Genomic DNA, 26,903 nt, shown 5'->3' with positions numbered 1-26,903 from the left:
TGCAGTGCCGTTATTCACCAGACTAGATTTGTGAGAGATATTTTATGATGTGTGCAAATGTAGGCAGTGCAGATATGAAAAGCAGCACACTGTACCCTGCATATGCTGCATAGCTTTGTGTAATATCTGGTGTTTGAAGACTGAATTATATGTGGGTGGATTTTGCAAAACCTGTCAAGAACATGGCCAGGTCATATTTCACAATAAATAAATAAATAAATATATATATATATATATATATATATATATATATGAAAATTTGTTTTTATTATGAATAAAGAATAAATCTTTTCATAAAAAATAAGCATAATGCCAAAGAAATTTCTCATTACTATTAAACAAACATTTTAATAGTTATTAAATAGTTATTCTTTAATCAAGTTTTTTTATAAAAATTATTAACATGAATAAACATTTATATATTATATGATTAATAATACAATAAAATATTATATATTAATAATAAAATAATATATTATTAATAATATCAACACCGTCGATGTATTATTAAAATGTATTTATTACATTTATAAAATGATAATATTTAAATTATTTGAATATTATTTAAATAGCCTGTTATTGAAGTACCAGTATTACTATATTCTTTTTATGCATTTAATAAAAAATAATATCCATTTATTTTAATGAATAAACTACAATAGAATGACTTACAACAATTCAGCAATTAATTGAATGATGAGAAAAATGAATAATCTCTGATATAGACATTTATAAAATATATTACAGTAATGAGAATTAATGTACTTGATTACCATGAAAATAATTTCACAATGTAAATCTTAACAGTTCTAAAAATAACCTATAGAAATGTATAAAATCATACAAATAAACTTGTAAATAAAAGATGTTATACACTATATAAATAATAATATTAATTAATTAATTGTGTGTGTGTGTGTGTGTGTGTGTGTGTGTATGTATATTTATATATATATATATATATATATATATATATATATATATATATATATATATATATATATATATATATATATATATATGTATAATTATATATAAACACAAATTTTAACCTGGACATGGAGATGCACCCTACATCCTGTATTCAAGAAGGATTGAATAGTTTGGGAAATGAAACACACATACTCAAAATAGACTAAGGTGCAGAGGCTCATGTCTGGTTTAGTCTGCAAGGTTTTATGTCCTGACAAAATTACGAAGACAGTGACGTGTGTATCTGGTGAACTTTTTTGTGACCAATACCATGAACTGTTCCTTTGTGACCTGTAGCTAAATAGGGCCTGTAACAATAAATGAATGATTATTCTTTTATCAGATGATGGTAAGTAAGAGCTTTACATAGAGCTACCTGTTACTGAATGAGTTCACAGAAACGTTGCCTTTTTTAGCCTAAGATAAGAACAATTTCTACACAGGACAAAATGCCAAAACAGTTACGTAGATGAAACTACGCTTTTAAGTGCTGCTATTACATGATAAGAAAAAGCTACAGATTTGTGGTACTTTTAAAGGCAGGAAACCTGAACTGCGCTCAGAAAGCAGAGCTGTTAAAGTCATTTAAATGCCTCGCTGAAAACAGAAAAAAAAAAAAATTACACACTGTGGAACTGTTTGCTTACTGTTTGCTTCACACTTGGTTTGCAAAAGCTTGAATGTGTTTGTAGGAAGTGGCTTTTTGACTACACTAAGACATAAAAGATATGGCTGCGGTGGTCATACATTGTAGTGGGAGAGTTGTGGGTTCGGATCGGTCCAGGGTTGTGAAACAGTAAGGAAATGAAGGAATGCAGGTCCCCCTGTCAAGACATAATATTGATTTATATGATCTATTTCCTGAGTACTTACCAAATGAATAAATAGACGCAAAGTATGATTTATTTGAGTTTAAATTATTTATGATGCTGGAAAAATGTGAATGTGAGAAATGTGAGAAAATGTGCAGTTAGTTGTTTAGAACTTTTATACACTTTTGTTGTCATTATACAAAAATATCTGCCAAAGCTAGCCAATAATAAATAAAGCTGCCGAAGTTGATCTAAGTGGTAAACTCACATGGCAAACTTCATTGAAAACTATTCTGAAAGGTAAAATGTGATTAAAGATTTTATCCAGTCAAAGCACCTAAAATACACACTTTCCAAAGCTGGTCTGTATCCCTTCCTTTCAGAATTTATTTTCTAAACATTACCAGCTGACTGTACAATATCCAACTTATTACAACTTTACAACTAACTAAATAAATAAATGTTGATTTGAGCCTAAATTGAAAAAAGATCTGACATGTGAACATCACTGCTGAAGTTCTTCTGTTTTTCTGTTCCCACTGAATTGCTGTCCAACAGAATCAGAGAGGATGTCCAAACCAGTGTCTCCTCTTTCATGCATTATGTATTGACGTCTATCCCACTACTCTAAAGCCATTGGCCAGGTTTGTCTCAATCATGAATAAAAAATACAGAACCTGTCAACACCATCAGGCTTCTATTTCTCTCTGGCAGATAGCAATGGGCATACGGCTAAGAAAATAATGCGTAACAATATTACTAGCTGCAGATTAATCTGTGATTGCCAACAAATATTTATCAAAATACAAAAAGACCCTATTTATAACATTTGATAACCTTACAGACAAATCAGTACAGTTAAAGAATATCTTATGGAATCTATTTGTTTAAATAAACATTACAACACACTAAATATAACCACAAGAAAATCTCTCATGCTGAGAAAGCACAATAGATTGCAATGAACCTGCTTAAGCTCTTTGTTCTCTCTCTGTCCTCCACACCATCCATCACTCCTCATTAGACCAAATCTGCTGCTTTAAAAGGTCATAGTTGAGATGACGTTGCATTTGCCCCGATTTAGACCATACTCAGGCTGCAATGCACCCTTTTTGTCCTTCTTAGAGTAAACAAGGCCTGTGTGTGTGTGTGTGTCTAAGTGTGTTTCTCTCTGCATAAAGCTTAACAGTCCGTGACTCATGATGTTGCATGTTAAAGTCACTGCGCTCATCATCACGGATCCCATTTACGAGAATGTTTATTGAGCAGTGGGTGGAGCTGGATACATATATCAAACTAACAGAGCAGAACTCTGGACATGTTGGTCCTCAGATCAGTGCTTTTCAGAGACAATGAGACTGAGAACTACAACCGACATCATATTGTACATAAAATTGTATGCCACAATTGAAAATGTATTAAAGGGATCATCGGATGGCCATTTTCCACAAGTTGATATGATTCTTTAGGGCCTTAATGAAAAGTCTGTAACATGGTTTGCTTAAAATTTCTCAGTGGTATTGATGAATAACAGTTTTTACCCTGTCAAAAACAGCTCTGTTCATAGCAAGCAATTTTCTTGCATGTCACTTTAAATGCAAATTAGCTTATCTCACCCCGCCCCTCTCTTCGAGCTGCTCTCTGAGAGACTGTTTACTTTAACTGCTTTCAACATGAAACTTGCTAATTAGCGCATCATTAGTAAAGGCGATTTCACTTATTCTGTAGGTGAGGCTGGATCACGGATGATTCACACACAAACATTAGGAGGTTCCTAAGGGAACCTCAATCGCTTAGGAGACAACCCTGTCTACACCTGCTCCAGTGTCAAAACAAAGGCGGATTGATGACAGCTCACTCAGAGTGGGTCTAAGGTAAAACACTAGTGTCAATCAAACAATTGTGCGAGGGGCCTGGGTCTGTGTCAAACAACTTGTAAAAGTACATGTAGCAATAAATGACACAATCATAAAACAAGTAGTATTTACGTAGAATAAATATACACACTTTTCAATCAACACATTTCACAAAGTGACCTTTGTTAGATTTCAAAATATGAAGTAATAGATATGTTGAAGATGAAGATGAAGACAAAAAGCCTTGGATGCTTTCTAGTCGGCAAAGGTTGTGGAACATGTTCTCATGTTAATATGATGAACACCAGTGTCTATTCTGCAACGGCATCTGTGTGAACTTGAGAGGAACTGACTCCATGCAAAAATTCTCTCAAGACCAGTTGATTAAAAAAAGGTAAGTTCTGAGAAAAGCTCTAGTATAATTTGCTTGGTATTTTATATCTAATGCAGGGTTTTCAAAACTGGAATTCATGAGGGAACTGCAGGAGATTTGACAGACAAAAAAGTGACAGTCAGAGGAAGCAGTAAATAATAGAAAAATAAAAAATATCCAAAGGATCACTCTGGTAAGATTAAGTGTGCCTATCGTCTACCAGTCAAAGGGTCCAAAAGTTCTCTGTTATAAGCAACGCAGGTCTGAGTGGACCTACAACATGAACATTTAATTTCCTCTGATGGAATCCACCAAATAACCTGCACAAAGATTTCCTAATCAAGTTCAGAACAGTACAGGCTTCTCATCTCCTGTCCTGTTTGTGTTCTTACTTTAAGACAGATCATCATTACAGTCTGTGGAGTATTGCATACAGAATTAAATATCTGGATATGTCAGAAAATGTCTTCCTAAACATTGCCAGAGTTCCTTGAAACTGAACATGCATCATTCCAAATGTTTTTTCTCTCCTCATACACATAACAATGCCCTCAAGCTGATAATTAATTTAACCACATTTTTCTAGGACAGTCATTCTAAAGGAGATTTCAAGGATTCAAGGGGCTGCGCAAATGTCATCATTTATAAGCAACTGTCCTACATAAAAAGTAAGAGTAAAGGAATATAATTAGTAGCACTGAAACTGTAAGTGTCCGAGTCCTTCTGTTATGTTCATTGTAACAACAAATGAGTTGTTTCATTTGGACTACATGCTGACATCCCACTGTTTAAGACAGTTGGGATTGGTTAGTATTGATCAGGGTGAGACTGTCTTTAAGACTGTGAGGACAATAATTGATTTAAAGACGGTTGCATCATGGCTACAGATCAATATCAGATTGGCAGAACCGTCCTGCCAAAATCTGGGCTCACAAGGACTTACTTTCAATCAAGTCATCAATCTGTAACAGTTTCAAAACAGATAAGAAGAAAATAATTCTTAAAAAATTTGACTGGTAGTGTGTGTGTATATACATACATACATAGATAAATACATACATACATACATATACACACACATACATACATACATACATACATACATACATACATATATATATATATATATATATATATATAGACACCTTGAGATAAACATATACAACATAGCACAGGTTCTCAGACTATTCATTTACAAAACATTGCTTTAATTCAGTGCAAAATATGTTACATAACACAGTCACTTTTAATTATGCCCTGTCAAAACACATGATATAATTGGATGGATCGTTGCTTTGTGTGGCCAACCGAAATGATGTTTTATGTCATGCCTACGCAAGCACAAACACAAATACAAAGTATTTGCCTGTATTCAGATTGAAATAACTGGCATTTTTTAAAGAATGGCCCTCTTGGGACTATGTGTTCTCTGTTTGATCATTCACAGCATTTTAATTGCACTTCAATTCACTGTTGAATGAGTTGAAACTCTCTCACCCTCTCGTCCACCCTCCCAGTAGCCAGTCTTCTCCTCCGTCTCTTGATTCACTCTTACATAAGTAGTACACTGTCAATAGCTGCCACTACATTTGAACACAAGCAGTATTTTAAAGAGACTTGATTGCTACTTAGCTGTCAATAGTTACAAAATGACCCTAAATCACAGTTTATGGTCAAGTCAAGCAGTCTATATGAAAGTTTCAGCTAGCTTGTAAAACACTTTGTTCATTTCTTGTAAACAAGCCACAGGATTCTTGTGACTCTGCTTATGGACTTTCATAAGTAGGGAAAAAAAATGTCAGCCCGTTTATGTCATTAAAAGAAAAAAATAATAATTAATTAAAATGAATCAGTTAAATTTTGTGAATTATTTTTTAAATATACATGTACTAAATAAGCTTCTATGTTTGGATGAATAGAACCGGAGTGCATTGCAAAATTTGGGTGACCTCTTTTTTCCTGCTCTCAGCAGACCCTGACCCTGGACCCCAAAACCAGTCTTTAGTATATTTGTAATGTATCAATATCCATGAATACATTGTATGGGTCAAAATGGTAAATTTTTCTTTTATGCCAAAAATCATTAGGATATTAAGTAAAGATCATGTTACAAGTAGATATTTTGCTAATTTCCTACTATAAATATATAGAACATTTTTATTTTTAATAAGTAATATGGTTTGCTAAGGATTTTCTCAATATTTAGATTTTTTGCACTCTCAAATTCCATATTTCGTCCCCTTGGAATTATAAGGTTCTATCTGATATTTTTGTCAAAATTGAGTTATTTCCATATTGTTATTATGACAACTTATTTACATTATGTGATAGATTTTTTATTTTATTTTGTATACATTATGGGATTTTTATTTAAAAAAACAATAAGGTTCTATCTACGCAGTGGCATGGAATGCAAAAACTTTGAAGCTCAATATCTCAAAACTACTCGGAATGCAGATAGAACCATAACTTCAAGGGGATGATTTTCAAATAGTTGTATTTCGACCAAATATCATCCTATTCTTACAAACCATATATTAATGGAAAGCTTATTTATCTCAATTTCCAAAAATGTACACTAAAGACTGGTCACATATGTTCTGTTTAAAATTTTATCACGCCAGGTGCTGATAGCCTTGTGGGCAATGTGCCTATATATGGCGCTGTTATGCTACGGACGGGAGTCCTGATTCCGAATCTTGGCACAATCATATATGGGCTTGTATTGACTTTAGGGTGAGTATATGATGACAGAATATTTGTGCAAACTATTCCTGGCATTAAGTTTTGTTAGGGCCAGTAATTTTAAACAATAATTTTACATTCCATCAGTCAAGTCAATGTTTATTTCTCAAATGCACAATAATCAAATCAAGCATTCAGAAGTAATTGCAGGCAACGAAATGTACTTGATTACAGGATGATAACGTCATGTATAAACATGCATACAAAGCTTGAAAAATCTTAAATGCAAACGAGAAGCAAAACATATTTTGGACTAAAAACTTGTACATCACTGTAAAGTTGTAGATAGAGCGTTGTACTGTACATAATCTCCACCTCACACACACTAACACACACTGCAGCTGTTCAAATATTGTGACATGTGATCTCAAGTGGACACAAAGGGTCTTTTTAAACAAGAATTGAGGGACGAAAGGGAGAGAGGGGAGGACAAGTCCACCATCATACTGTCCTCTATCTTGGCAGAGAATAGAAAGCATTGTGCAGCATGCAGCGCAGCAATACACTGGAGTTACTACACCACAGACACACACACAAACAAACTGCACACCATCCAACAGCACAGGATTACACACATACCCTCAGTGCTCAACACATGCCATGACATCAGTGCATCGGACAGAGGGAATGCTGGGACACACCCTTTGTTTCAGATGATCAGCTGTTTGCTTGATAAAGAAACAGAGGTATTTTCAGATTAAGTCATTGCCTACCAATGATACATAGAATAAGACGTACTGTTTTCAATCAACGTTTACAACCAAGAATGTCTTTCCTTAAAGAAACAGTTAACTTAAAACTGAACATTTGCCTAAAATGTACTCACTCTCAGGTCATCTGAGATTTAGAAGAGTTTGTTTCTTTACTGAAATAGATTTGGAGAAATATATCATTGTCTTTCTCACCAGTGGATCCTCTGCAGTGAATGGGTGCCGTCAATGAGAGTCCAAACAACTGGTAAAAACATCCCAATAATCCACATGACTCCAGTCTATCATTTAACATCTTTTCAAGTGAAAAGCTGCAAGTTTGTAAGAAACAAATCCATCATTTAGATCTGACACCACCCATAAACTTCAGTGGATCCACTGCTGAACATCTGAACTAATGTTACATTTCTCTAAATCTGTTTGAAGAAACATACTGATCTACATCTCGAATGGCCTGAAGCTGAGCACATTTTCTTTTTTAGGTGAACTAAATCTTTAAAAGATTCATCTTTCTTACATAAGATCCCTAAAGTACACACTCAAATATATATACTAAAATGCACAGAATGTATTATTTCTTTTTAAATTATTATTAAAATATAATAACATTTAAAATATTTGGTCTAAAAAAATATCTTTTGGGCAGTTCCATCAGATAATGATACAAAAATTGATTCAATACATCACATTGGTCAAGGTCAAGTAAAGTGCACTGCATTGTGGGATACCGCAGTCTGTGCAGTGTTCTCTGTTGTATATTTTATACATAATTAAATGGCTTTTTATTAGGCCATGTAATAACTGCAGTCTTATGAGTGTACATAGAGTTAAACCCACATAAAAATAACCATGACACACCACTACCAGGTCAACACAGGCAAGTGTTCCAGTTGTTTAAAGCTGTGACACACCACATCAAAATACTGAGTTGACATGCTAATGAAAACTACAAGCCTTCACACATGCAATAGGATTTTAATGAAGCAACTAGATTTCAAACATTCAGTTTGACCTCGGATACAGTATGTGCATTAGATACGATTACTTCCAAATGGGTTAAATTTGGAAAATTAAAAGCAGATTTGAATTGTATATACATGTTCTGCAACAGTAACATGAAAACACATGATATCATGATCGAAATATGCATATAAACCGATATGAGTCAGCCAGCTAAGGAGACCTTAAAATGTAATTCCTGCTTTTTAATAGGGCACAAATCTCTCGTTATGGGATAATAATAATAATATTCAAACTATATTTGATGTCTAAAGCACTGTAAAAAGACTGGAGTATTTAGCACAAACAGTGTTCTAGTTGGCTGAAAACACTTTTTTATACATAATAGTGTCTGTTTATTATAAAACACGATTGTTCTTTTCACAGTGTGTTACAACCAAGTATTGGAATAAATTACAGATGGAAGTAAGAAAGCTCAACTTTAAGTGTTCTAAAGAAACGTGATCAGAAAGATATGATATATATGAATATAATAGGAAACTCACCAATCGTAGCTCTTAACAGCCCACTGGAAGAGACAATTATCAGTTAACAATGGCCTTATTTTGGTCATATCACCTCAGAAGACCTAAAATATAATGCACAGGTTTTATGGTCCACTTTTTGATATGATACTATTTTGAGGCATTCACTTTCTTAATATGAAACAAAGCGATCAAAGAATGTTCACAAAATCACCTTTTGAATTAGTTAAGTTTTTTTGTGTGTGAGATATTTTTTCACATGATTTCAGAGGTTTGGTTTTATGAGGTGACTTGATCATTCTGTATGAATCACACTTGGCGGACAGCGCTGTATATGACATCAGACAAACATGCTGTGCTCAACGTCCGGTTCCAAGAAACATTCATCCCTTCCCTCCTCATAAAAAACAAAAGATAAATAAATAATTCTAAACACACAGGCAAATCTGGTTTGTCTCCAAATGATCATTAATTATCTTAATCAGACAGTCAGACATCGAATCCACCATATAAAAAGCCTATCTTAACCCAGAGCACTCATTGAGAGAGCAGGTATCCCAGCCAAAACTGTTCATAGACTTGTCAGGACAACCAAATGATACAGCAAACATAGTAAGAGGATCATCCTAATGTGAGCAATCATGGATTAAAGATGGGAATCTTTAGTTCCCTTGTAATCCAATTAGAATCTCTGTAAAGATCCAGATACTGAACGGCTGCATAGAATGAAAACTCATTTTTGAATCGCAGTGTTGGTTGGGCAAGTTACTCTGAAAATGTAATTAAATTACTAATTACTTCTTTTAAAAATAATCACGTTACTGTTTTGATTACTTCATTTCAAACGTTATTAGTTGTAATTACGTTACTTTTTTTCTGTGGCTACATTAAATTTGCATGAAATCCCAGCATAAATGCTCGCAATAAATATTTGTGTTTAAAGCATCAACATTCACCAAACACTTATCATTTTTTTTTTTTATTAGGAAGTTAATAGGCTGTTGTGTGCATGATTTTGCATGGCAGAATACCAGCAAATAGCGCTGCTTTTAGCATCTCTAAAAAGATGACGTCTCAGTTCATCGCAATCTCACAAAGCTTTGTTATAACACAATGGATCTATGCACGATGAAGCTTTCATAATGTCTACAATTCGTGTGTTATAATGAAAGGATTTGTGAGCATGCACATTTCAGAATGCACTCCAGAAATCAACATTGCTCACGCGAGTTATAGCCTTAGAAACTCTGAAACTCAGCTTGTGTTTGTTAATCGTTTTTATTTTATATTAGTTCTTATATTAGTTTTTATGTCTTGACTTAAAGATGAAATTGTAGATGAAATATAACCAACCAAGATATTGACCAACAAGGTGTGTGAATCAGATTTAGATCCCATTTAACTGTCTACATCACTGGAATCCTTCATCATCTGATCTTATTGTACCTTCCTCAGATGCTGATACTTAAGAGTAAAGATGTCAGGTTGGAGTGGCTCATGTATTGTGGGTGGAGAGTGGAAATTGTGTATCTATTAGAGCGAGGATCTTTTTTAATCATGCATTGCATAAAGCATATGACCTATGTCACAAACAAGCGCACATGTGCATATGTAAAAGCAAGGCTGGTGCAATAAAGAGAACATACACACGTGAAATGTGATCTTGGTGGGATTGTAGGAGAACAACTGTTTGGTGCCTGTAGCTCCAGCCCTGACCTCTCTGCTATATACCAATTACAAACGCTCTTTCCAGTTGTTTAAAGATACAAAATTCCTTTCAGTATTCACTCAGGCACCCAGGATAATGCTTTATGAGTTAATGGCCATGCATTAAGTAGAATGTAGTCATTAGTTTGCAAACATTACAGGGTCAGAGTGTAAGACTTTGGTCTGACTACCATTAAAACACAGAGGCCATTACAAAATATTAATACAGAAGGCAATTTAACTGGTGCGGTGTAGATTTTTAAGATTTGGTGTAAATTCTTATCAAGCCTATTAAAATTTAGCAACATCCAAACAAAGTGTACATAAAGTATGAAGTGATTTAATTATGAAAAAAAGTCATTTGATGTGGAATCAATCTAAACTATCACTGCTGTATATGCTTTTTATTTACCTAAAAAAAATCAAATCATGAAAAGTAAATTTGTTTGGGAATCAGACTGCACTGATCATGCTGTATGTTTTTGATTCAGTTAAAGAACCAGTTCATAAGAGTCATTCTTTTGGGACTGAATTATTACATTGATGCTGATTTATATGTTCATGAACTTTAAAGATCCAGCTAATGAAAAATCCTTGTTTGTGCTTATTCTGTATGTTAATGAATCACTAAAAAGATCCAGCTCATTTGTTTTTTAATTGAACTAAACTGGTCATTTATGTTGTACTTACCTCGTTGACAACTCAACAGAAAGATGTTTCTTGCCATTTTTTTTCAGTATCCATGCAAAATGTATGTTTTGCTTTTAAATACAGTACAGTATATCAAATATACACTGCACTGAAACAATGTCATAGAAACAATTTTCAGTCCAAATGGCTAGTAAATTTAACAATTATTTATCAATGAATACACTTGTATAATTATGAAAAAGTGTCTCTCAACTGCATAGTTCCCTTTAAGATACTAAAACCAACTTCACCCGACCTTACCTAAGGTGATGTCGACATGACTCACTGCTATCTGTTGTGTGCCAAAAAAAAGTCAAAGGTATGTCAACCGCACAAACTCCTGAGAGTCATTTTACCGAGTAAAAAGCACAAGCATTTAGTATTTCATAAGACTATGGGCTCATGCATGCTGTGCACACAGTAAACGATGCTTTGTCCTGCCAGCAGAGGCAGAGGCTGACAGTCCCAGCACTGGCTCTGGAGTTGTCCTTGGCTGAGAAAGTGCCCCCTGTCTGAGGCTTTCAATGGTAGAAGTAAGTTTCTGGCCCTGACTCACCACAGCTATCCAATGCCTCTTAACTACACACTAACAGAAACACAAGTCATGTGGGGCAATAAAAGGCAGGAAAAAGGTGGAAAAAAGACATAAACATTTTAGTGCTTTTGAAAGAAGTCTATTTTCAGCAACCATTACTCCAGCTTCAGTATCACACAATCCTTCAAAGATCATTCAGATATGCTGATTGTGTTGTGGAACTATTGCTTATTATCATCACAGTTGAAACTGTTGTGCTGTTTAATATTTTTGTGGAAGTTGTGAATTTTGTTTCAGGATTCTTTGATGAATGAAAGGTCAAGAAGAACAGCATTTAGTTATCTTTATATAATATTTTATAAATAGATTCTTTTATTTTATTATTTATCTATGATTTTGATCTTGCTGAATTTTTTTTTCAGTGGGAAAACATGTTCAATAAAGTGAAACTGCATATCATGCAGAACATAACAAACAGAAGTCATTTGTTTTCTTTGAGAGTTGGTTATGCCCCTTTGCATAACCAAGTGCAAAAACATAACATTATTGATTGGGGATCGGGAACAAGGCTTTTTCTGGATTGCATTAAACCATAGTAAACAAATTAACATTGTGTCCACTCAAACCCAGTCTAAATCGTTTCCACAGATGATCTGCTTACACAGACATCATCATAACCAGACAAAACCTTTCCAACCCGCTGTGTGCCTGGAAGACTTGGACAATATTAAACTGTCACTCTCCAAAGATGTCTGATTCAATTTCCTCAGACTTTGCTAGGGGTGAATCAGACCTTGAAAAGTCCAAGTTAAACCTCAAAGCTCGATTCAGCCTGAAACCTAAGCATGCCCACAATTCATCAGGTTTAGAATTTAATCCCATGATTATGGACTTGTAATATGATAATATCCCCTATCTGCTGCTTAATTCATAATGATAAGCTATAAGAGATGGCTTTGGTTTCTATCAAGCTCCTGCTTTTGAACCCGAGCACATTACTGCAGCTCTGGATAAGTGGCCTCTGCCGCAAAGTCACAACCAAGCCAGTGGTTCACAATCAATCTCTACCGACAAAAATAAATAAATAAATACAAATAAAAATTGGTTCCATGTGGTCGTATGGCTTTGCACTGGCATCTGAAACTGACCCACAGACAAAGGAATCGGCCACATGGAATGATTAATGCTTCGGAGTTGTAGAAGATATGGCCACAGACAGGGTTATGGCAGGGTAATTGGGGGTTTGTGAGAATGAATGCTGGCGCAAAGGAAGGCCTGTAGGCAAGGAAAGAATATGTCTATCTGGTTAGTGCAGAGATGAGGATGAAATATGAATTGTCCACGTCAACAGGCAATTGGAAAAAGCAGCCTTACAGAGTCTAGTCCCGTCTGTGTTGACATTCAAAACATAAATCTTTAAGCTGCATAGTTTCACACACAGCACAACAGAAACAAATGGAATTAAATTGTTCTTTTTATAGGCTATATATCGGTTATACTGTATAACATGTAACTTACATTAATTAGTGCTTTAGCGCACATACAGTAGGCCTCCATTATTATTATGAACTTTATATAATTCTAAATAAAATAAAAATACTAATTCACTATTACTGCTGTATGCTTTTGATTTACTATAAAATACAAGCTCACGAAGAATCATTAATTCAATTAATGATTATTAACAATTAATGGGAATCAGACTACACTGGCGTTTTGATTCACTAAATGGAACCGACTCATAAGAATCATTTCCAATTGAATCTAATTACACTGGTCGCGCTATATTTTTTTGAATCATGTTCGTGATTCAAACTACTTTGGTCTGTTGTATGTTGTTTTTATGTGACGTCAGCATGTACGTACAACTCAACAGAAAGACGTTTCTTGTCATTATTTCGCGATTGCCTGCTTTTAAAATATATTATCTTATCTAGAGAGGCTGATAACTCACATTCACAAATGGGTAAAACAAGTTTTTGTTTGCTATGACCCTGTAAATTCAAGTAGACTATTTGACATTGTTCAATAACAACTCGATGTTTCGAGAAACAGAAACAGTCGCTCTATGTTTTGATCTTGCCGACACCATTAATGTACCATAATTCTAAGTGTCACGTTTAAAGTAGCGATCATGTGGCTTATGGAATGTGGTTCATTCAGTTTAGGATGAGGTTTTCCTCTCATCTAAAGCAAATTCTTATTAGACATTATAATAGAAAGGTTTGAGTTGTTAATGACGCTTATTGCAGATTCATGTCGGATGACTCATAAGACGCTTGTGTAAACACCCACCCTCCCTCCATCCACCACTGAGACCCTCCATCCACCACTGAGACCCTCCATATGGTCTCTGTCCCAGGAAATGCCCACACAATAACTAACAATGATCAAGACATTATGGGACTATAGGTGTGAATTTAAGGCTAATTGTGTTTGTCCCATGGGTTTTCTTTGGTATAAACGATTTGGAGGAGTGTATCCCTCACACAGAGAGAGACACAAAAACACACACACATCTTGACTGAGGCTCATACATCATTCAAGATGCTATCACCATTTGTGTGCCATAATTTATAACAACTGTAATCATCTATATTTTCTTTGTACTCAATAAAATACCAACTGTCTGATGCATGTGTGTCCCTCAGATGTGTTCATTATGCAGTACTGTAGACATGATTGTTCTTCAGCTCTTCAGTATTACAGCAAAGCTGTCATTAGAGAAACAGCACTGATGCTCACATCACCAGTACTGTAATAAATCATTTTAAGTCATTGCACCCCAGTGACAACATTCAAACAATAAGTTATTAGTCGAATGCTATGACCATTTAATTCATATTAGCCTATACTATAAAGAACAATTAGAATTCATTACAAAACTCAAATTACTATGATTATTAAACAATGTACTATTAATGATTTTTGTAACTAACTAACCATATTACTCGAGCTAAAATTAATTTCAGTTTCAGCAAGTCACTTTTATATAGTCTACTATATTAGCAACCTGTTTTTATATATAAAGCACAGATAAAGTTACTAGGGCAGCTTAATAAGCATTTTCGGTCTACCAACAGTGGCAATAAAAAGCTCTGCTGTTTGTAGTGGTGGGTTGATTCAGTCAGTGAAAAGAAATCATTTGTATTCATCAGTCCCTCATCACATGAGTCTGAACTCTCCCACTCGACACACTGCCAGCGTGGGTTCATACAGTATCCCACTGTCCTGCTCTGCTGTCCTCCGACAAGGTCATTCAGAAATGTAGCCTTAGTCTACATTCAGATAGATAGACTTCATATGAGAGTGTGTTCTTTGTGTTTCTCCTCTGTGTTTAGCACTGTTGTGTTTGTGTCTCTGCGATATGCAGTCTTGTCATTCAATTCAGCGGAAGAAAAATATCTTTCATAACTTCCCCTCCTACAACCTTATTTTAAAGCACCACCAGAGAGAGTGTCTGTATGACCCATTTACAGAATCTGCGTCAACACCAGGAGCACGACAGTATCCTGCTCAATATTACATAAATCTATAAACAGTGAAAACATGAATCTACACATGAACATGCCTTACCCACGGTCATATTGCCTGGCAGTTTATTTTAAATGTGGTGAGTCAATAGCTGTTTTTCTAATAATTTTCATACCAAAATGTACTTCATTTAACATCAAACAATTATGCTTTCATCCATAAGCATTTCTAAACCATCAACACATTTTTAGCTGTTAAACACAGTTATATCACTAACAAGAAAACAAAAATGGGTTAGTTTATGGTTATTGTTTAAAACAATTATTTATTATTATTCCATCAGTCCATACATTTTATATTATTATTAATATTATTATGACTAATTAACAGTAAGATCAGCAACATTCATTAAGCAATTAATATGGTCAAATTTGATGTAATGTATGACCATGATATTGGAGCATTTCATTAAGATAAAACTTGTTTTACATAGAAACAGACTGTATAGAATCTGAATTCTCTGAATTGCAAAATGTTCAAAGCATTTTTTGGGGTTTCTGTCTAAATGTAGGTTTGCTAAACCCTATATCCAACATTTTACGAAATGTTGCAATTTTATCTGAATTTGTTGGCAGTATAACAAAACGTTATAGTGATGTTCAAGGCTAATTACAGAAAATCTGTCATTTTCTGTGTATTTCCACAACAAATCATTCTGGTTATACTCTGAAATGCTTTAAAAACCATTTTGTGAGTGTTCACCTTCAGTCTACTCTAAGTACCAGCTCACAGAAACCTGCACTATGAAGACATGAATTAGTCTTTCTAATCACAGCCTAAAAAAAGAGCAAATTATCATTATATGTGGAGAGAATCTCAATTTAAACCAATGAAATGCAGCTACCCAATCCACAGCATTACCACAGTCTCCTTCATTAATCATTTGCTGCCTTATAGAGTTCAGATAAATAATACACATGATAGGCAAACTGTATGATAAGAAAGTTGTGCTGATACTTACAGACGGGTGTGTGCTGAAGTGAAGAAAACACACTCATCACACTGCGTGCTGTAAGATCCTTTCTGCAGGGCACTTGTGTGACTGGGCCTGGAGCCAGCTCTGCTATGTCACAGTTGTCTCTTGGTCTCTCTCACTCTCTCTGCTGGTGAGTTCTCTCTCTTTTCTCTATTGCTTTCTGTTCTCCAAGGTCAGATAAAGACCATCGTGTAATGTGAATGCATTTGTCCCCTCCACATTGAAGATGATGAAACCCTCAGCAGCCTTTTAATGAACACACTACGCACACATCTTAGTAATTGTCCTTCGGAGGTAGATAATCCCACACTTTGGGCTAAGACACTTACCAGACGGGATTACGGGGAAAGGATGACAAAGGAGAACAAGAGGACAAAGCATGCTGTCTGTCTGATGATCAGTTATATCAAAACAAATGAAAAGAGAAGTAACCTATAAAAGTAGCCTATTTTGTGTTAAGACAAACATTGAATCTGAAACTATTAACTAATGTGTACTAAACTTGTGGAAAATTCTAAGGTATTTATGTCTGCCATATCATATTTAAATTACATAAACAATATCTTTACAAAACAAAGTTATTAATACATTTATATAAAAAAAACATTTATAATTACTTCCATCTGTGATTTTTTTTAAATGCATCCTACAGTGTGCAAAATCATGCCAAAATTTAATGGATTTTGTCGCCCTCTAGTGACCACGAGCACAAAGCTGAAAGATTTAATGTTAAAAGCATCTGAATCTGACTCTTTTTTTCAAATAAATGTAATATATATATATATATATATATATATATATATATATATATATATATATATATATATATATATATATAACTAGCACGCAGTAGGTGCACATCAAATTTGTAAAAATTGTTTTCAGAAGTTCTCCGTTGAACTAGCCACAGTCTGGATGTTTTCCCCTTTAAAAAAAAATATCTAAAATATATATACATTTTTATCAGCAAACACAATCATGATGATAATAATTATAATTAAATGAAAAGTTCTTACTTGCACCCATAGACAGTAAAAGGAACGTGCAACTCTTAGTAAAAAAGTTGTACATACAAATATTCATCCGGGTCTTTTCGGTCAGTCAGTTGATCCGTTTCTCGACTAACAAACATATGCAACACGAGTCGTTTGTGTCTTATTTGAGGTTGACATGTCATGGTATTATCTCTACTCGGAAAATCATTCTTCTCCAGACCCGCAGGCGTCAGTGTTGGTATTTAGCGCGCAGTGCCACACAAACGAAGAATCCCCACCATGACAACTTCCTGTAGAGTATCAGCATGTGAGAAAACGTGCTTTATTGCTATCGCACTGTTTACAGACATTCACATTATATGATCTTTTGTGTTATCGCGACTTGTATATAAGAATATCTGCTCGAGTCTGTAATCAAGAGCGCTGTTTTAGATGTGTTTGCTTGCTGTGAAGAACAGTCGAGCTGAACTCGTGTTGAAAATGCCGGCAGTCACTTTATTTGTCAGGAGATTACCTGCAGCAGCCACCAATCAACAGCTGGCTGAGCTGTTCTCTGAAGTAGGACCGCTGAAGAATAGCTTTGTTGTCCGGGACAGAGGTAAATTTAACGGTTTTAAAGTATAGTGGTTTGAGTGTTATTTAAAAGAACAAACCAATGTCTCTCTCTCTCTCTCTTCATCTTTTGGCACCTGTCTTTTTAATAACCAGGTACCTAATGACTTGTCAAAATTAGGGGTTGCCGGCAATATGTAAGAAATTGAGTAAAAACTAACAAAACCAATATTTAATATAAATTATACCCTTTGTTGAGATTAAATAATGATTTATTTTTTTCAGGATTTGTGATTTGTCAAATAACTTCTTTATTTCAGTATATAAAAAAAATTGTAATCCTTGAATGGCAGAATTTCAGCTCCACTATTAATATGATGTTCAAAAAATCATTTCTTTTTATTATCAATCCGGCAAACATCTGTGCTGTTTAATATTTTGGTGGAAACCATGATAGATACCTTTTATTCTTTAAATGGAAAGTTCAATGAACAGCATTTATTTGAAATTGAAATCTTTTGTAACATTAGAAATGCATTTACTATCAATTTTGTGAGTCCTTGCTGAATAAAAATGAATTTCTTAAATAAACAAGCCTGGTGACTCCAAACTTTAGAATGGTAGTGTTCATCAACTACTGTTTTTCAACCCATCAAACACGAGAAGAAAAATGTATCACAAATGTGAAATTAAAGTATCGATCTAAATTTGGTGTAGTAGTAAATTTTATGTGTGCTGTTTGCAGAGACTGAAAAATGCCGTGGCTTTGGAAATGTTACATTCTCAATGGAAGATGATGCACAGCGGGCCATAAAAGAAGTCCGAGAGTATGAAGGCGAGAAGATATTTGTAACCGTGGCCAAGAAAAAACCTGATGATAAGAAAAAGAAGAAGAAAGTAAAAACAGAAGGAGGTTAGATGTTTATGCTTATATTTAACTCCTGGATTGTTTTTAACACTCTTTTATAAATTAACCTGAACTGTTGATGCAGATTCAGAAGATAAAAAGGACCCAAAGCATGAACCGACAGAAACCAAAAGTCCTGTGAAGAGTACAGGCATAAAAAAGAACAAACTGAAAGCTCGACTGATCATCAGAAATCTCAGTTTTAAGGTAAGCCAACTAAATTCTGATGTTGTATAAATGATAAGTGCCTAGTTTTGACTTTTTGAAATGTGATATTGGCTCATGCACTGATGTGCTTTATATGCAGTGTGAAGAAGATGATTTAAAACTGATCTTCTCTGAGTACGGAACAGTGATGGAGGCCAAGATTCCCTTAAAACCAGGTAAACGCTTGTCCAACAAGTGCATCTGACTGTTTCTAAGTATTTCTAAGCTTATTTAAACCATTTTTTCATACAGCCATCCACCTTGTTTTGATGCCATCGTCTTTGTGCAGATGGAAAGAAGCGAGGTTTTGCATTTGTGCAGTTTAAGAATATGACAGAAGCTGGAAAAGCTCTGGCATCGATGAACCTGAAGGAGATCAAAGGTGAGTCTTCTCTTAAAACTGAAGACCATCACAGAATTAAATAACATCTTAAACTATATTAAAACTGATTTTTAAATTGCAATCAGATTTCAAAATATTACGGTTATTCTGTATACCAAATAAATGTAGCCTTGAAGAGGCCTCTTTCAAAAACGTGAAAAAAATCTTAATCATTCAAAGGTTCTAGCTTTACAATATGAATTCTTTCTCACAGACAGACAGGTGGCTGTGGACTGGGCCATTGCAAAAGACAAGTATCTCGCCAACCAATCAGCGGGAGCAGCTGGTAATGTGTGTTTTCATTTAAACTCAGCATCACTTCTTTATGTGGATGTAGTTGTGAAAAGCTTTGAAAGTGCATCAACCCTCTAGGTTTTGTAGTGAATTGTATCTGGCTATCTTTTAGGAACCATCAAATAAGAGGATGTGAATTCTAAAGGTGCAGGAGATGATGGGAAAGAAAAAGAGGCCAAGGAAAAGTAAGTATAGGAAGTGCAGCTAATCTAAAGTGTGTGGATTTAGATGAATTCAGTGGAATTAACATAAGGTCTGTCTTGTGTGAAGGCCCACATCACAGGAAGAAAAGGATGACTCTGAGTCAGAAGAAGAAGAGGCATCCGAGGATGATGATGATGATGATGAAGCCAATAGTAGTGAAGAGGATGATGCAGAAAACGACTCTGAATCTCAGCATTCAGACAGTGATGTCAGTGAACCTGAAGATGATGATGACGACTCTGATGAAAAAGAGGGAAAAAGTAACAGTATTATTGTTTTAGTATATGATGGAAATTGTATTTTTAATTTATATTCAGAAGTAAATTATATTTTCTGTTTTTGAAAATTATTACCTTAAGGTAATAAACCTTTAAGGTTTTAACAATTTTTTTTCACGTCTGTAAATGACTATAAATCTCCTTCCCTCAGCTCCTCCAAAGAAAAGAGACCCGCTTCCTTCAGATGTGAATGAGGGAAGAACCATCTTCATCAGGTGATGATCATATAAGGAACTTCTCTTGTTGTATTTCTAATTAATAACATGTTTTTTAATGTAGGAATTCATATTTTTATTGACGCATCTTCAATTTGGGTCCTGTTAGAAATCTGGCCTTTGACATCGATGAAGAGGGTTTGGAAGAAGTGTTGTTGCAGTTTGGTGAGCTAAAATACGTCCGTGTGGTGATGAGCGTAGACACAGGATATTCAAAAGGTAGCTTCAGTCATCAAAACCCTGGCCTGTCTGGATTCAGAGTTCTTTCTTTAAAGTAATTCTCTCTTTTTCCATGTCTGTCTGTGTAGGTTGTGCTTTTGCTCAGTTCAAAGGTAAAGAAGCGGCAGACAAATGTATAGTTGCTGCTGAAGATGAAAAAGAGGTGAGTTTGTTGTCCTGCAGCTGTTATTAGACTTATACTGTATTATATCAGTAAACAGATTATTGTGCTGATGGATATATGTGTTTCAGTTCGGTGGCATTAGGGTTGATGGACGGAGATTGAACGTTCTGCCTGCAGTAAACAGAGAAGACGCTGTCAAATTCAAGGACAAGAAAGTGAAAACTCACACAGGCTCCAGGAACCTTTACCTCGCCAGAGAGGGCTGTGAGTAAAGCCAGTCACAAAATGCTGCCAGTCAGCTGACCAATCACAGAGCTTAAATTGAGTTAGCTAATAGCAGTGAAGGGCCTATGTGCACCTGATTTAACCCGTTACCTCTTGAACTTTCTCCAGTGATTCGTCCTGGATCCAAGTCTGCAGAGGGAGTTTCAGAAACGGACTTGGCCAAGAGAACAAGAGTAATCTTCTATCTATCTATGTATGTATATTTATATACGTGTGTATATGTAATTTAATGTAATGTATAATATATAATAGTATTTATTGTTATTTTTAATTCCTTAATTTTATTTAAATGGATCACTTAACTAATTATGTAATTTTTAGTTTAAGTAATTTTTTTTGTCAATTAAATGTTTTTTATTAGTTTAGTAAATTTGCTTTTTTATTTTTAGTTTCAAATATTTTATGTGGCTTTAATACATTTTTAGTCACATTTTAATTTTAGACATTTTTGTAACTCATTTTAGTGCCAAGGCGACATTTATTATTATTATTATTATTATTATTATTATTTAAATTTTCCTCTAATATTTGTTTTATTTCATCTTTCAGTTAAATAAAATAATTCTCAATTAAAATTTGTATAATTACACTGAATTTTATAAATCCAAATCAATACTGCAAGCTGTTTCTCGTTCATAATCCTGAGAAAATAAAAGGCTCTCTTTAAACTTGGCATTAATAAGCACTTTGTATCCAGATGGTGGCTGTATAATCTTTGTTATTGTTATTTTTGAGATCTGATTGCACTTTCCCACTCGAAATGAGAGATGGCACATACATATTATACATTACACTTAAAATTGTCAATTAAAATGCAAGATGCTTTCTTTCATTTTGACAGATAAAACATAAGTTATCTGTTACGTGCTTTATAATGATGCCAGATGTAAAGGGGGCCAAAGTGTATTATTTCTTCTGCATGCTTTCTGTTTAACACATTTTTTGTTTGTTGTGTTGTCAGTTTGAGGAGCTGAAAAGGGCAAAGTTAAAGGACATGAACATTTATGTGTCTAAAACACGGTTATGTGTTCATAACCTGCCTATGAATATGGATCAACAGAAACTTCAGAAGCTCTGCGTTTCTGCTGCTGGTGGGAAAGGGCTCCGCATCACTGAGGTAAAGTACTGCTTTCTTCTTCCAAGAGCTAGAAAAAAACAACTAATAGCAAACCAACATTCAAAACGATGTTTAATAAATAAAATATTATTCTAACAGTTCTTCCTAGTAACACTAGAGGGCAGAACTATGTTATTTGACTAGGATCAGGATCCTCAATGTCTAGTGTGTTAGTTAGTCATCCAAAAATATATTATTAAAAGGCTCAATCGTTGTAGTTTTCTGTTGATCGTACATTAAAACATGTTTTCCTTTTGAAGTAGATTTTTCTGAGCCCATTGGCAGATATTTGTTCTTGTTTGATCATAAACTCTAAAATGTAATCATACAATTTAAATCATAACTTTTTTTTATTTTTAATGTTTTACATTTTGATAACTCTCAGAAAATGAAAAGCTTTTTAGACTACATCTATTTTGTTGTAAGAGTCTTTTGCACTGGAAAACGACAAAATACTGATAAAGAACATAGCTTTGTTTGTAGTGCGAGCAGAAGGTACAGTAATGGTTATTTCCATATTTTAGGGGTTGGAATCTGAGATTGTTTTTTTGGTGTGTAAAATAAATTTGAACATAATTGAGATCAATACCTAGGTTGTAGTTTCAAACGTTGAAGCTTTACATTGAGAGGCTATACTGAAAAATGTGTTCCATTTTAGATTTTTTCCTGTAGCTCATTTGGTAGAGCATTGCGCTATGAAGCGCATGGTTGGGGGTTCGATTCCCCGGGAACACATGATAGGTAAAAATTGATAGCCTGAATGCACTAAATCGCTTTGGATAAAAGCGTCTGCTAAATGCATAATTTTAAATTTAATTTAAATTTAAAAAGGTCTTTTAAAGCCTTTAATTTACATTAAGAAAACCTGCAGAAACCCTGTGTTACCTAATTGACTGAAATCGCCAACATCATCTTTAACTGCATAACAGTGTATTTGTTAACTTGTGCATAACTTTTGCATATTTAACAAGAATTCCTGATTGTCTCTTTCTCTGTGTGTATATATATATATATATGTGCCTACAGTGCCGTGTGATGTATGACAAGAAGCCTATTCGTGGTCAGGTGATCGGCAAGTCTCTGGGATATGGCTTTGTGGCGTTTAAAGAGCATGAGCATGCTCTACAAGCCCTTCGTCACCTCAACAACAACCCAGACATCTTTGGACCCCAAAAGGTAGACCACCAAAAATTTGCTGTTGCTCAAATCCCAGAATCAGGCCTTATTTGGAAACAAATTCTCACTGTTTGCTGAGAGAAGTGGTAGAAAAAAGGGATATTTGATAACCTGTTTGTTGTTCTATCAAATTGAATTATTCCTAGAAAGACAAACGGGCCACCGAGGTGTTTGTCTTATTCCTAGAAGTATGTTCAGGGTCATTGCATCAGAAAACGGTATTAGACGATATTAGCTATAGCTTGCTGGTGTGTAAACACACTTTGAGGGCCTGTTATTAAGGGCTTTATTGCCAGCTTCACAGCAGTGGCCCTTCAGTGTTTTGCAAAAGAGGACAAAGGAATCCACTAAAGAACAGATCGAATCACATTTTGTCTATCAGTCTTTCCACACATCCTATAATCATGCATTCCTCTGACGCTCAATGGAATGTGTTTTGGTCTGTATTGAATGTAACTTCTCAAAAATAAGATGAATCGTTCTATTCCCAAGCACTTGTGGCCAAGACTCATGGCTGTTTCACTTACAAATTAGAAAAAGATTTTAGCATTGAGCAACATCTGAGGATTGAGAAAGACCAGTGGTGAAGTATTCATATTTGATGATGTCATTTCCTGTGTTGTTCCCGTCAGAGACCCATAGTGGAGTTTTCTCTGGAGGATGGAAGAAAGCTGAAACTTAAAGCCATTCGGTTGGAAAACAGCAAGGTGAGGCTCAGCTGCATCTTAGTTTCCAATCAATGTGACGTTTTGAAAATGTCAGAATTAAATGGCTTAAATTAAACTGTCAAAATTGATGTTTTTCCACAGAAACAACTCCATAAAGGCAGTAGCCAAAAAGGAGAGCAACTGCCGCTGCCGCAGCAGCATTCGGGGAAGAAAGGACCCTTGAGCAAAGGAAATGCAGCTGATGTTGTTAAACAGGAGAAGGAACAAGGAAGCCAGTACAGCGGCTTTATGACCAAACCAGAGGTGGAGCATGTAGAACTGAAGGATGGGAAAAAACGGCCCAAGGTTCTGCACATGCCTTCACACAGAGGCCCAAAGATCAGGTACAACTCAAAACAGAACAGGCACCATTGATTCAACAATAAAAAACTATCATGTACAATGACCCTCACAATGTTCCTCAGGAAACGTGATAAAGGGAAACAACTGATGGTACAACCCAAGAAACTGAAGAAAGGGCCCAGCAGGAAAGAGAGAAAGGGGTCTACTTTCATCGAGAAATCCAGCGAGAACAGGAAACCGGTAAGCCAAAGAGTTGAAGAGAGATCGCTACTTAAATTGTATAAATAAATGATATACCTAATAGAAATAAATATTATTATTATATAAAATGTTGGTTTTATATATATATATTAGGGATGCACCGAATACTGGGCTTTTTTTGACAGGGTTCGGTTTCGGCCAAACCTTAGTTTTTATTTTTCACCAAACCGAACCCTAGGCTTGCGCTACGCTGGTCGATGTCACGCGGCCGTTGATTGCGTGAAGGTCTTTATATGAGGAGGAACAAGGCCCGACAGTTCACTCCTAAACTAAACTGTTGAGGAATCTTGAGCGCCTGGGACGATTTATACCATAGCAATGTAGAGCCAGCTAGTCACATCGGGTGCTGACGTGGAGATAAGCGTTGTTTTTTCGGTGAGCTTTTGATTCCTCTTAGAGAGGATCCTCTTCAGTGGTTCAAGACAAACCAGCAGCGATTTCCACTGCTGGCAAAAATGGCAAAAATCTACCTCTGTGCCCAGTGAAAGACTTTTCAGTACTGCTGGGGACATGGTAATATGGTAATATTAACCACTAAATATAATTTAAAGCTATTATTTTTTTAAATTAGAAAGTATCAAGTAGGCATTACAAATTGTAGCTTTAGAAAGATTTTATTTTATTATAAACATTTAGGCTACAGCGGCTTAATAAAAACTATGGAACATAAAAGAGAGGAAGTGAGAAACATCTCAGAATTTTGTTCATATAATGAAAGTCATTGATAACCAAATCAGCTTTGTTACCAACAGTCTTCATAATACTTTGTTGTGCAAAAGAGAGAAAAACATATAGGTTTGAAATGAAATGAGGGTGTGTAAATTATGATTTTTGGTTGAACTATCCCTTTAATGATGTATTATTATTATTATTATTATTATTATTAATGAAATGATGCTCTAAATAAAAAACTAAACTGGCAGCAGGTAGTGGTAAATGTCTTTGAGTCATTGATTTATTAATTCAATTCGCTCAAACGTGCGATTAATTCAGTAATAAAGTAAAGTCTCTTTATGAATGGACTTTTGCACCACGTAGTTCTAGGAACTAGCCAGCAGGGTCATTCCTAGAGAACCAGTTTGTCCCGCAGGAACTCTGAAGCGGCTGACAGTGGCGTCTTTAATCGCTGCATTTACAAACATCAACACCCAGTGAATGGATTTGCGTGGTGTTGAACAGTATTAGATGTATACATTTTGGTTATACCACCAGTTTAACTCGTTGTTGTCTGTTTTAATTATTGTGTGTATTTTTTCTGTTGCAGAATAGCAGACCTGCAAAACGAAAGTTCCAGAACAGAGAGGATGTCCGCTTTGACACACTGGTGAACCAGTACAAAAAGAAACTAATGGGGAAATCAAATACTAAGACTGCAGTCAAAAAGAGCAAGTGGTTCAGCTGAAGATGTGAGACTGAAAGAACATGTGAAAATTTTTTAAAAACCTCTCAGAGGAGGATTAAATGGAATACTTTTGACTCTTTGAGTTTTTAAAAGTTTTGGAAAAAGTCAGTTTTTCACCATGTGATGATGTTTGTTTGCCTCAGAAGTATTTCCTTTATGGATTTAACAGAATGCAGAGATGGTTCCAGTACATACTGTAACAGACTGTTTTGTGGGGATGTCTTTTGAACTACATATGTTTGTCAAGAGAGTTCCACGCCAAGTTTCATGTATCCTGCTGTTCTCTGGCACAGAGTTTTTTTAAACAGGACAAAGACGGGATGAATTGCCAACTGTTGTCAATATGGACTTAACCTACATGGTTTAGCTGTCATTATTTAACTTCTCTCCTCAAACTTTGATAACAGGTGGACCGGATTTAAATGCCAGTGGCCAATTCCTGTCATCCCTTGTCAAATAAGTTATGTAATGCACTCTTGTTGATAAAGTCTGACAAAACTTTTTATTGCTGTATAAAAAAAAATTGATACTAACATCCAACACTGCAGATTGTGTTTTAATATGACTCAAATGTGTAGAGCAGGGTTGCTTAAGGCCAAAATAAATTGAATCTCAGCTAATAATATTTAATGCAATATTTAAAAAGGACCGGTATAGTGAAAGAAAGCCTGTTTTTGATAGATTTATCTTTTAAAAACAAAGCTGCATTTTTAATTTTTGGTTCCACTGGGAAATGGAAAAGTGCAATGACCACAAACATATGCAAACTGCATTGGCATAAACAGAGCCATATTAAAAACGTGTCCATGTAAAATATAATTTATTTATTAGTCACATTTTATATGTATATATATAAAAATGCATCAATACACAAAATACAA

General features: G+C 34.9%; 1 protein-coding gene across 1 annotated transcript; it reads left to right on the top strand.

Annotated features, from left to right (window-relative positions):
- The first annotated feature begins 17,429 nt into the window (after positions 1-17,429).
- On the top strand, positions 17,430-26,562 carry LOC127977086 (RNA-binding protein 28). The gene is made up of 19 exons (XM_052581773.1): positions 17,430-17,987; positions 18,687-18,854; positions 18,934-19,055; positions 19,156-19,231; positions 19,345-19,437; positions 19,652-19,723; positions 19,877-19,916; positions 20,002-20,195; positions 20,365-20,428; positions 20,538-20,647; positions 20,737-20,810; positions 20,900-21,035; positions 21,165-21,229; positions 22,018-22,173; positions 23,200-23,349; positions 23,982-24,056; positions 24,159-24,400; positions 24,482-24,599; positions 25,885-26,562. The coding sequence occupies exons 1-19, from the start codon at positions 17,822-17,824 to the stop codon at positions 26,020-26,022; spliced, it is 2,259 nt and encodes a 752-aa protein (XP_052437733.1). The 5' UTR covers positions 17,430-17,821; the 3' UTR covers positions 26,023-26,562.
- The last annotated feature ends 341 nt before the right edge of the window (positions 26,563-26,903 follow it).

This window comes from Carassius gibelio, chromosome B18, assembly GCF_023724105.1.
Source record: "Carassius gibelio isolate Cgi1373 ecotype wild population from Czech Republic chromosome B18, carGib1.2-hapl.c, whole genome shotgun sequence".
Taxonomy (NCBI): Eukaryota; Metazoa; Chordata; class Actinopteri; order Cypriniformes; family Cyprinidae; genus Carassius; species Carassius gibelio.
The sequence above is the reverse complement of the archived record's forward strand: the minus strand, read 5'-3'. Positions and strand labels throughout refer to the sequence as shown.

Coding starts and splice junctions, on each gene's coding strand:
- LOC127977086 (XM_052581773.1), top strand. CDS start 17,822: ATGTGTTTGCTTGCTGTGAAGAACAGTCGAGCTGAACTCGTGTTGAAA. Junction 21,036..21,164: donor TTACCTCGCCAGAGAGGGCT/GTGAGTAAAGCC, acceptor AACTTTCTCCAG/TGATTCGTCCTGGATCCAAG. Junction 23,350..23,981: donor ACATCTTTGGACCCCAAAAG/GTAGACCACCAA, acceptor TGTTCCCGTCAG/AGACCCATAGTGGAGTTTTC.